The sequence below is a fragment of the Calonectris borealis genome, chromosome 3 (assembly GCF_964195595.1).
Source record: "Calonectris borealis chromosome 3, bCalBor7.hap1.2, whole genome shotgun sequence".
Classification (NCBI taxonomy): domain Eukaryota; kingdom Metazoa; phylum Chordata; class Aves; order Procellariiformes; family Procellariidae; genus Calonectris; species Calonectris borealis.
In genome coordinates, this window is record NC_134314.1 from 84,197,923 (window position 1) to 84,210,671 (window position 12,749).

The 12,749-nt window shown below is 39.2% G+C and overlaps 1 protein-coding gene across 1 annotated transcript in view; it reads left to right on the plus strand.

The window, feature by feature from the left end:
• KCNK1 (potassium two pore domain channel subfamily K member 1) overlaps positions 1–12,151 on the plus strand; it is a 33,660-nt gene extending 21,509 nt beyond the window's left edge. The window contains exons 2-3 of the mRNA XM_075146459.1: positions 7,440–7,835; positions 10,755–12,151. Coding sequence (XP_075002560.1) covers positions 7,440–7,835; positions 10,755–11,014 — 656 coding nt within the window. The 3' untranslated portion in view covers positions 11,015–12,151. The remainder of the gene's footprint in view (positions 1–7,439; positions 7,836–10,754) is intronic.
• The last annotated feature ends 598 nt before the right edge of the window (positions 12,152–12,749 follow it).

The window sequence follows — 12,749 nt, forward strand, 5'->3', positions numbered from 1 at the left end:
GATAACTAATGGCAGCAAAGGACAGTCTCAGAAGTAATGGAAACCATGTACCATTAGTAGATACATGCCAATCAGTGTGTTGGAATCTCTCTCTCTGTTTGGTTTTTTGGGTTTGTTTTTTTTTTTGGAAGAAGTCCCTTGGCACTAGAAATTGGCAAAACAAAGCAATTCTATTCTGAGAAGTGGTTAGTTGAGAAATCATTGTGGAGAAGATCTAATCCTCATGGTTAATTTAATTGTTTAAATTTGTTTTTACCACTTTTATTCTAGTGAGGTTTGAGGGATATATTATTATTGAAGGGAGCTGGAATAGCACCATACTAAATCACCTCAACTGGAAGTTTAAATCATCTCAACTGGAAGTTAAAATGACCCCTACTGGTGCTGTGTTAAGATGAACCTAGTGAGTGTTTTCTTCAGCGGCAAAACTGGTTTAAGACGTTTCTGCCACACCCTTCATCACCTCCCTAATTATGCCAATGCAACTCTTTCAGGGCTGTGCTGTAAGCTTTTATTAGTGAAATGAACTAGATTTCAAACAAATCTCCTCCTCCTCACTTTCCTTTTTTTTTTTTTAAACCCAGATAATTTCATCAATTCCGTTTACAGCACCTCTTCCTCCTCCAATGGACATGAAACTAGTTCTATTAGCTCAATTGAGGAGGTAGCAAAATGGAACATCCAAATGGATTTCCTCTGCTTAAAAATGCCTATCACAGTGGAATTTTTCTTCCTCCTTTCTGCCATATAGGGTAGCTTATCTCAGCCTGGCTGGAAATCAAAGTTTTCAGGTTTGTTTAACAAAACTGTGTTGGTGAACTTTTAATTTTTACCCCTTTTTAACATATAACTCTGTTTTAGTATCTTGTTTTAATGATATTGCTGAGTCTCAAACCTCTAATTAAGAGTTCTAAAAAGTCTCTTCTAGCAGCACAGTGCTACTGTTTTGCACATTTTTAGTTATGGACCAGTTTTCATGCCTGTTTACAGTCCTTTACATTCTTTTTTCTATCTGTATTGCAGGGACAAAAGGCTTATGTGCAATGCTGTGCTAAAAGGCTGGTTAACTACCTGCCTGTCAGCCATCTTTAAAGCTGGTCCCTCCCAGTGCACACCCTATAGAAGTAGAAAAAGCAAAATACCTTTTCTGAAAGAATTTGATTCTGAGCAGATGCTTTGGCACGTGTAGATATCCTGCATAATATAGCATATCTTTTTCTAATCTCTTTTGTTCTGTATGGTAGGTGACGTTTTGCCTGCAAATTTATGGCCCAGTTAGCTGCTGTACTTTACATAAACTTCCTAATCAGCTACTTCAATCCTAATGTTGTTGATTTGAGCTCTGTAGGGCAAGTTTCTGATCACTTTGGTTGCTGCTGTGCTCTTCCTTGCAATAGAAAAAATACTTGAGACTTACTTGTGATCTCTCTTACCACACAGATCTACCGTCACCTGGCATTTCCTTTTTATCTTAGAAGATAATAGACGAGTTACGAAGCAGGAAGTATTTCACTGTTAAACACAGTGGAAAATGTCAAAGGTGTCAAAGGTATAAAAAGAACAGTGTAGAAATTATGTAAATATTATCATTGACCTTCATCATCATCATATTCCAGTGAGTCATGTTATGCCTGGGATGAATGAAAGATTTTTGCATAACTTTAATACATAGCACATGATTCACTTCATCTATTGGGCATTTTGAGATTATGAGCAGACTTCAAGGGCTGGCTTCTCTTCAGGGACACTGACTCAAACCAGCAAAGGGATAAGCACGCTTGTCGTGTTGTGCTGCCGCATTGGGGTTGGGTGTTATGACTCTGCCATCTGAATGGGTGTGTTGGGGAGGACACTGGCTGTGCTGAAGATAACCCCCTCTCCGCCCTGAGAGGCTCGGTGGTGCCACATAGGGCTGGTGGTGTCGCAACAGGTCACCTGGGGCTAGGGCGACCTGAGGGAGCAGTGGCTTGACAAAACCTGTGGTAGGAAAGGGGGAGAAGAGCACCTGGCAGAAGAAAACAGATGACACAAAACCATGGACTGTTTAATTCATGAAGGGAGAAGAGTGAGCTTTAATGCTGTGGATGATGGTCCCCATTCGTGGGACCAGCCCATGAGAGCAATCGTGGGCAGCCGATGCCCTGGGAGTGTAACAGAGGGACAAGAGAAAGAGCCGGTGCTGCAGCCTCCTTTAGGGACTGAACTATGAAGAGACAAAGCAGTGACAATACAGAACTGCTTACATTGGTCGAAGCAATATCTGAGAAGGATGAAAGGAGAAATCACCCAGTGCGAACAAGTGCCGAGCTAGTACAGGATGGAAGAGTAGTGTGAAATGCTCGTACGCAATGCTGGGTTTGACATAGGCTGTTATGAGTTGGACGTTGCTGTAAGCTACCTAGAGACTCTGGAAAACAAACTGTGATGGTATATAAAAATGGAGGGAGAAAATATATCTTACCTGGAATACAATGATCAATTCTGCGTATTTCTCCAAAAAGTGATCTAACAGGAACAATTAGACACAGGTAAGACAGAAGAGAAAATAACTAAAAGAGGAACTTGCACAAAAGGGATACAAACCACTGAAAAGTATAGAAAAGTCATGACCAAGCCTTTTTAGAAAGATCTAAGAGCAAGAGACTAACTTGAAAGACAACAAATGGAAGAGTAAATATTTTATTAAACACATAATTGACCTGTATAACTCACAGCACCAAGATCAATGTAGAAAGATTTAAGCATTTTAAATTATTTTTAAAAAGAAACACTTTTGTAGACTATGATGACATTCCAAATTACATCAGAACAGATAAAGACATTTTGTATATTTATGTAAACTTGTAACAGTAGAAGTCCTCCAAGTCATAAGAGAGTAAATGACTTTAAAGGAGAAAATCCCCATATGTGAACAGAACTGAAACCCAACTGTCTACATCTTGTGGGGTTTTGCTTTTTGTGTGATCAAACAAATATGGTCTGTCTCAAGACACTGAGCTAGATGGAGAGTTGATCTTATTTAATTTGGCAAATCCTGCTGGTCTTGCATGCAGTTTTTTTCTGTGAGCTTTTTTGAAGGAACGGTACCTCTAAGCTATGAATAGACAGTAGAAGGGATTATATGAGTAATATCCTTTTATCTCTGGTGTCACTTTGCTTCTGAGTTTGGGCACGTTATCCGAGGGTTTGGTTTTTCAAAGGTCAGTACTTTTAAAGGGGTGATTGTTATCTGATATTTGCATTATACATATGAAAATACAGCATTCAGTAAATCTTGTCTGTCTTCATAATCAGTAATACAGTTATCAGATATGCTACATGCGCAATTTAATTCTAGTCAGCCATAGCAAGTGTCCTTGATAGAATAAAGAAATGTCTTCATAAGTAGTCCCCTTTTTGTGAGCATCCTTTTCTCATAACAAAAAAGAATATCTTAGGATTGCAGTTGTAATGCTTCTGAACGTGGTCGTTTCCACTGAAAAAGGCAAATCGGCATACATTTTATTATCTATTATTTACGTAGAACGAGCATGTGCTAGGCACTTTATGGAGAGATTATAGAAGGGAATTTCCCTGAAGAGGTTACAGTACAAAGCAGGTACAAACAGGTGCAGGAACAGACATGGGAGGCAATAGAGCGCAAGTGTCTGAAAGCAGACATGGAATGTCTCCTGCCTTGGATCTGTAATTTCCTCTCTTTTAATCATAGAATCATTGTGTATGGCTGTGTTGCGTTTTTTTAACGACTTTTGTACAGTGATGACTTAAGATTATAGGCAATTGTTAGGAAAAGTCACATAAAAGCAATTTCATACTGGGAAGAAATACGGATCTTTTTCCTCCCCACTTGTCATAGCCTCATAAATTGTGACTGGTTTAGTTCAAGCTTTTCAGTATACTCATTCCCAAGCAGTGACTTTGTATCTTGAGTAGCAAGCAAACATCGATCACTCATCTGTTGCTTTTGGAAGGTGTCATCCTCTTACTGCTGCTGGTTGAGTGGAGCATATATTCTCTCCTCAGTCTGAAACTGTCAATGCTCTTTAGTATTACAGTTCCTGTAATTGTTAGCAGCTGAGGAGCAGATACACAATCCCCGCAGCTATCCTTTAAGTGATGTGACAACCTCACCAGAACGGCAGAGCAGACGTTAGAAGGTAGCATCTGCTTCAGGCACCTCAACCAATTCTATGAATTGGGAAAATTTCTGTAAGGGTTAACCAGGCAGGCTAGTCTGAGCACCCAGTTTAATATAACCTTGTTGTAAACTTTCCTGTAGTAAAGTCTTTCTCATTCTACACTTTCCTCTAAGTCTGGGTGCATACTGTGTAGCACCTGGAAGGATAATGTCTGTCGTTCAGAAGGAATTATGAGAGAAGTATTGGAGAGATAACAGAACCCTTCCTTACCAAGAAATGAGCTTTGCTGCCTGGGTCAGTGCAGGGGCTGGATTTAAATCACCATCAACCTGCTCTCTGCATAATAATAAACCGACAAACGTGTCAGAGATTTTTTCTTTTTTTGTATGCATGATACAGATGTTTGGGTTCAAATTAGTGAAAGCTTGGATTAATTGTACAGTGCAAACATATGTTAAATTTAGGAGCCTGGAGCTTGCAAGGGACTTTCTAGGTCTGCAAGCCTCTAGGTCTGCAAGCACCATCCATAAAGTTACCAAGCTTCATCAGGCTCCATTTTAAACATACCTGGGTTCTTTCCCCAATACTGAAAGTGGATGGCTGTTCCAAAACTCTTCTCTGAAACTTAAAAACCTTTTTCTAATTTCTAGACTAAATTTATTTATGCTACATCAAAGCTATTTGTTTGTGTGGCAATATTATTCTTCATCTAAAGCATTTCTTTTCCCTTGGTAGTACTTGTATGCTGATGCATTAACAGGAATATACTGTATCACTTTTCAGCCTCCACTCAGCTGTGCCGAGGAAGCCAACCACTTTTATCTTCCTCTCATAAAATAGTCTCTATTCCCCTGATGGTTTCTCTGCTCTTCTTCCAGTGTGAATTCATTCTTCAAGCGTGGATATACAGAATGAGGTAGATAGTCCAGATGAGGTCTGATGTGCATCTTACTCAAATAACACACCTGTAGTTCTGCTTTACTGAAGACACTTTGATATGATGGAGCATTGCAGTTGCCTTTTTTGTGTTTATGTCACATGGGTCAGTTTTAAATACCCTATGATCCACTCAAAACACACATCATCTCTTCCAAACTTGGAGTTGATTGTCTGTCACGAGATGCTTTCAGGGAAACTAAGCAACTGGGGATGGTCCTCATATGGATGTGAGATAGGGAGAGATAGAAAACGGAATAGGAGAAAACAGTTAGTTCTTGAAGTAGGGGAATGTCATGAGGGTTGTTCCTTGGAGGCCTGTGTTGGGGCTTGTGCTGTTCAACATATTCATAAATGAGCTGGAAGAGGGAGGTAACAGAGTTTACTAAAGACACAAAATTATTTAAGGCAGTAAGGACGATGGAAGAGCCGTAGGGCAACTGGGCAATAAAATGGCACTTGAAAATGAGCGTGGATAAAATGTTAAGGCATGCACACAGCAAAACCTGTCATAGTTTCACATACGAAGTGGTGGGATCTGCACTGGTGGATCCTTGGATACCTGTGAGGGGCAAGATCCTGGGGTTCTGTTGGACAGGGCCAAGAAAGTGTCAGCTCAGTGGTAGTCAGAAATGCCAGTCAAACGTCCAGCGTTATTAGGGACGGAGTAGAACACAAGGTGAGAAACCTTCTCTGCAACTTCACAAATCTGATTCAGCTGCGTCTGGCGTGCTCTGTGCAGTTCTGGTTCTCTTCTCCTAAAGCAGGTAAAGCAAACAGTAGGTGAGCAAGAAAAAAAGCCATTAATTAATACGATTTTCTGGGGTTCAAAAGACTGAGCTTGGGTAAATTATTCATAATGTCATTAAAATTCGAATACAACTGAAGTTTCCTGTCGGGTTAGCTAACATGGAGAAACTACACCTCATGCATTTCTTCTCTAAGACTTTGTACATTGTAATGATAAGATGTTTTGCCCGTCTTTCATTGTCTGGAAGGGTCTCTTTGAATCTTAAATAAAAAGAACATTTCCTTTTCTTACTCTGCTGGAAAACTTAAAAGAGCAGTGCTTCTACTATTAAATTCATTAATGTAGAAGAGAAATCTCTCATGTTCATATAAAACCTGAAGGGTCTTGCAGAGCAGCCAATTTCACAGGGGAGCAGGCAGGGGTTCCCAGGAGCCCTCGGGGGATGTCTGCCCGGTCCAGTGCCGAGTGAGCCAGTTCAGAGATCAGAAGCAGCATAACCCTGTACGCACTGGGCTCTGCCTGGGCTCCTCAAGATAGCTAGTTACAGTAGCTCTGGAAAATGCCTCGTTGTACAGCACTAACATAACTCGAATGAGCTGGCAGATTTGGGGCTGCAGAATTACTAGGGCCTGCCTGCACTTGCTTGGTTTGATACCAGTGTAAAGACCGCCCAAACTAGATTTCAAGAGACTTCCTCTTCCTTGCTGCAATGAAAAAAAAATACTCATTTTTTTGGTTGGCAAACAGAAGAAAGCATTCCTGGTTTATGCTGGATTTACTGTTCTTTTCTGTGCCTATGATTTACATTTAGAACCAGAACCAGACTGTCTGGCAGAGTGTGCTTTGGCAGCGTAGCTGCTTGTGCTGGGTACAAGTGTAATTGCACGCATTTGTGGAATTGAGATTGCTGGCCATGTACACCAGTGGATACATTCCTGCACTCTGAACAGATCACCATTGATATTTCTAGTGTGTAAATAACTAGGCAAAAATCCAGCCACAGTGGTTAGATCCCAGGAGTTTTGCTGTGAAAATCTTTGTTCTGCTTTTGGAGATCTTTGATGGATTATCATCTAAACGCCTTGCGGAAGCATGGAAGTATATAGCATGGAATGCTGATTATAATACTTCCATATAATTTAAAAGATTTTCACAAAAGGTCTTAGAGTGTTTTACTACAAAGTAGATGTAGGAACATTTTTCTGAAGTATGGATTATTCCACTTGACAAGGTGGGTAAAAGAAGTTACATCACTTTGTAGAACTAAACAAAAAGGTCAGCAGGAGAACCTAGAATAAAACACAGATTTCCTGGCATAGGGTCCCACTCCTGACTAGGCATTACTTCCTTCTCCAAAATAAGCATTTATACAATTATGTTCCCAATTTTGAAATATAAAAATATTTTTTTATTTTTACTTGCTTATTGCTAGTACTTAGGCTTTGTTTGCCTGCTTAAAACAGACCTTTGAACAGCTTTTGTCAAAATAGCAGAATTCAGAATTAGCAGTAGTGAAGTGTTTTTTTTTTTTCCTCACACAATACAGCCAATATCAAATTGGTACGTGAGTTCCCAGCTTTAGTTCAACCTATGCCTCCTCTGCTTTGTTCCAGGTTATGGACACACAGTGCCTTTATCTGATGGAGGAAAGGCCTTCTGCGTCATCTACTCAGTCATTGGGATCCCGTTTACACTGCTTTTCCTGACAGCAGTGGTACAGCGCATCATTGTGTATGTCACCAGGCGGCCTGTACTGTATTTCCACATTCGCTGGGGCTTCTCCAAGCAGGTTGTTGCAATCATCCATGCTATAGTCCTTGGGTTCATCACTGTCTCGTTGTTCTTCTTAATCCCAGCAGCAATATTTTCTGTTCTGGAAGATAACTGGAATTTTTTGGAATCTTTTTACTTTTGTTTCATTTCCCTGAGTACCATTGGCCTCGGAGACTATGTGCCAGGAGAAGGCTACAATCAAAAATTCCGAGAGCTGTATAAAATTGGAATTACATGTAAGTGTCAAACTAACCAGCTAAATAAAAGGCATTTTATTAAAAAAACACAACCAAACAAACAGACTTTACCTCTCCATTCTGTGGATAGTGATTGTTTTGCAAGCTGTCAGCTAGCAAACTGGGCATTGTAGGTAGCTGTGCAAAGAAGAAACCTTTAAATAAAGTCAGTTTTCTTAGTTAAGAAAGAAAAAGCTAAAGCCAGAATTCCATTGTGCTAAACCATAGCCTCTTACTTTCTTACTTAATAGTAGAAAAAAATGCTCACATTACTGTTATAAAAATGGTTATGAGCATCTTAGGCTAAGATTTCAGTGCATCACAGAGCCAGGAAGATGATCCTTGTAACCTGAGGTCATCTCATAAGGTGAGATGACAGGTGGACAGAGACGAATCGAGGAGCAACGGGGAAGCGAGGCAGAACAGCTACCTGTAACAGAAGGTAGCTGAAGCTGGCACTGGTACATACCGGCTGTCAAAGAGAGACAAGTAGGCTGAGATGATAGCAAAGCAAGACCATGAATGTTAAATTTAAATTGTTCAATTATGTTTGGCACGGAGGAGAGGCACAGTGATCAGTGATTTGATCAAAGTAGAGCTAAGAAAATTATCTTTGTGTTGGCATTCTGAATGAATGAATATACATATACATTCTGAATGAATATACACTGAGGGCAATATTCTCCAGTGACAGTGTTTTGAAGCATCTCAGTTTCCGATATGGCTTCAGTCTGCGCAGTCCTGGGTTATCACATGCACCGGATAAAGGATCTGAATGGCCAAAACAAACCTTTCCTGTCAGGTCCATTTCTTAGGTTGGTAGCATTTGTCTGTGCTCCTGTGCATGATCCAGCAACCTTAATGTAGGCAAAATGTCCGTTAACTTGGTTTTGTGTTTTACCTGAAAGATTGGGCCTTGAATTTTCATTCCTTGAAGCGGGGCCTTGAATTAGCCAACAGAACACTTTATTTTATTCTGCTGCCAGGCCTGTTGTCATTGCAGGAGATTGCCCCCTCTACCCATCGTGTTTATCTTACCAGCAGTAGCTTTTAATTATTACCCTGCTGATTTGCAGAGTTGATTTGGGGATGCTAAATGATGAAGTGAATAGAGAAAGTCACGCAGAGTAAAGGTCTTGTAAAAACTCTAGCTGTTCTGAAAACTCAAAATCAGAAGATGACATTATGGCTCAGATTATCCTTTTTCGAACTTCAGAACACTTAGGAAATAAATTGCAGGAAACACTAAAAGGAAAAAGTAGCTTTTAAGCAAAGTTACGACCTTAGAATATTTAATTTCAACAGTTTTTAAGGTCATAACTTTTAAATTATTCTTTTTCCTTTCATGTGAACAATTCAAGGAACCAAACAGGATGTATAAAATGTTTTCTCTTGCTGAACCTAAATTTTCTTCAAGAAAAGTTTTGGAGTTCTACATCAGAAAATGCTTAATAAGTGCTACAGGCTTTTCAAGAATTTTTAGGAGAACACCAGTCCTGTTCTAAATCAAGTGGTGATCAGCTGGATTGAGTTTCAGAGATAATTATAAAATTCTCAGTGCAGATTTATACATGCCTTTTAATTGGCATAGCTTTTTCACTTCTTCCTTGTGTTAATGCATAGCTCCCATTTGATGTCATGAGATAAAGCTTAAAAACAATAAATTTCAGCTGTAGTGCTGATTTAGGTCAGTACCTGGTATTGCAATATTGATTTAATAGTGCTCCTAGAAGGAAAAGGAGGGTTGTTATTGCCAGTGAATAATCTGTAACTACAGGTGAAATATTTATGCCTTTAGGTAACAGAACAGTGACCATATGTAGATTATAATAATTAATCTGTGTTGATCTTTCAGCACATTTCATGTTCAGCCTTTGGGTGAGCATGTTGTACTAATAATTATACAGTTAGCTTCTGCTTGATTTACTAATTGAACTGATAAAATATTCAAGTAGTCATGCTTCTCATTAAATTGTAATGATCAGTAGCAGGGATCTAATGAAATATTGAGATTAAGAAATGCTCATTTTAACAACTTTCCTCAAATTCTAGATGCGTATGTTTGGAGAGGAAAAAAAAAAAAAACCACAGTGGGCTGTTAACCATACGAAGCTCCATTTCCAAAAGTCTCAGTCTGTGAGAGCTGACGATTACCTTTAAAAACCAGAGTCAGTACACCACCAAAGTCATCAGTAATATCATTTAAGTAACACTTCCAAGTTTGGATAGTTTACCTATGTTAGTAAAACATTGCAAATAATCTTCAAGGTGTCATCAGATATAGCAACTTTGTCAGGTTTTTAAAATATCAGCAGTAATTTTACAGAAATCTTTCATTTTGATTTTATTGGTTTTGTACGCATTTCTAGTTGCCTTGTTTTTCCACTCATTTCAGGGTGTTGGATATCTTTTTTTTTTAATTTTAAAGGAAAGTAATTTAAAAGTTTTCTTGAAATGTAAGTGAATTGTCCTGCTAAACTAGTACAAACAAGAAATAACCATAATTAGCTGCCGTATTTTTGCTTCTATTTGTAACATGTAGGAATATTAAGGGAGAAAAATCTTTTGAAGAGCAGTTAATCATGAAGGTTGTAAGTAAGTGGGGGAGTGTGCGTGTGGTAAATTTTAGTATTCTGTTTCATTTAATGCCTTTACATATTTTTCTCTTGTACAGTTGTAACAGAATTAAAGCCACTGGCATTACTTTTTTTGATTATGCGGGGTCTTGTTGATTGTAGAATGAAAAAGGAAAAAAGGATTTGACAGTCCAAAGTGGGTTACAGAGCTCTGAAACTGGGTCATAAAGAAAATTAACATACTATTCAGAGATGACAGGGGTGGGAAAAGTTACAGGATTAAAACTGTTCCAACCCCACTTAATTTTCTAAAAATTAAAACACTTTTTTTTTTTGTACCCAGGTTATCTGTTGCTGGGCCTTATCGCAATGTTGGTGGTTCTCGAGACTTTCTGTGAACTCCATGAGCTCAAAAAGTTTAGGAAGTTGTTTTATGTGAAGAAGGACAAGGAAGAAGACCAAGTGCATATAATGGAACATGACCAGCTCTCTTTCTCTTCCATCTCAGACCAAGCAGCCTCCATGAAGGACGATCAGAAGGCAAATGAGCCTTTTGTGACTTCCCAGTCCCCAACTTCCAATGACAGCTCTCTAAACAATTAATACAGGGGTATCCATACCATTGTTTTGGTGCGTTTATGCTACTTACCATAAGAAATAGAATGCCTCATATTTTTTTTATAAAAATATAAAAGCTGGAAGACTGTGCTACTTTAACAAGGATTCATCACTTCTGACATAGAAAAGACTTCTGCGAAAAATGTGGGAGCTACCCTGGGAATAGGGAAAAGAATGTAGGATGTGGCTGGGAACATTAGGCCATTTTGCTTGAGTGATAAGGAGTGATAAGGTGTCCCACTTTCAGAGGTGCCAGAGAGAAAGGCTTGCACAAGCAACTTCATCCAACACCTGTAGGAGAGTAGGCCTTCACTGACATCCAACTCATTTAGTTGCACACCTCATCTTGCAACTGCGTGACATAGCAAATTTTGGGATGTGCACTTTTGATTGTCAGAACTGTAGTCACAGATTTAATCCAAACACACCAAATAACTTAATCTGGAAAACATTTCCAGAGCAATATCTATAGATTTGCTGGAGTGGGGAGTATCTAGATCATCCCTCTATTACCCAGTAATTGGCAGGTGCAAATAATAATTCTAGGAATGAAAAAACAAGGCTCCGGTCTCTCCTTTGCCCATGCCATTTACATTCAAATTTCCTACTTCCATAAAAGGTACCCTAATAATAAGAGAAATGTTGTCCTGAAGAGAGTGTGCCTTGAGTCTTCCATGCTGTTTATCTTTGTATGAAATACTTTTGTAAACTCTCAGAGATAGCAAGACCAATTCAAAATGCTGGGTGAGATGGGGTTGTAGGGAAGGGACACAGCTGCATTTCAGTCCTCTGCCCTCTGAAATGGGCAGGAGTGGGTTTTTAGCTATGTGGAATGGAAGAAGAGTCAATATATGCCACGACTGGCATATAAGTCAAGTGCTTACGGCGTTCTCCTAGTATATGGTTGAAATCTGTTCAGCAGGAGGACTCAACGCTGTTTCTTCCACAGTCCAACCCAGTGTGTGCTCTCTGCTGAGCTGATAGGTAAGTGTAGGAACAGAAATAGTGTCATCTTTGAACGTAGACCCTTTCTTTTTTTTGCTTTTCTAACTAGTACTCAGAGCACTTTGGAGGAGAAGGGAATGTTTCAGGGCAAAACAATTTTTCAGTTTTTCATATGGCAAGAAAAAAGGAAAAATGTCACATTTGGTTCGGATGGAACCGAAATTTTTTCCCCTTGGGAAAAGTCACTAAAAAGTCAAGATCTCGCTCAACTTCTGAAGCTGGAACCTCTTTGACTGTACAGGAGAGGTGTTTTAGTCCAGCTACCAGTCACTGTGCTGAATGCAGGGACCTCGGAGTGAAATTCAGTGAGCAGGAGATGAGACTTAAGTGGTTGTAGTACTCTCTCTTCTGGCCTTAAGAATCTACAATATGGGAATCTTGATAATGCTTTGCAATGAACAAAAGATCTGGAGCACAAATAGCCATATTAGGACAGCCTCCCACATAGGAATAGCGTAGAGGAGAGCCTTTTCCCTGCAGTGCAAGCATGCCAGATTGCCTGTAATTTGGCTTTTAGTGTTTAGAGCTGAATAATATTTTACTGTAAAAGAAAAAAATGCAGTGTGTCTAGATTTAGCGCACGTGGGAAAAATACTTGAAAGTAAATAACCCAAAATATACTGTGTTTGAGCTTAATTCTAGCTAGCATCAAACAGATTTTATATCTTTACTGGAAAAACTTACTTTATGGTTAAATCAGCTGAAAGTCTTCAAT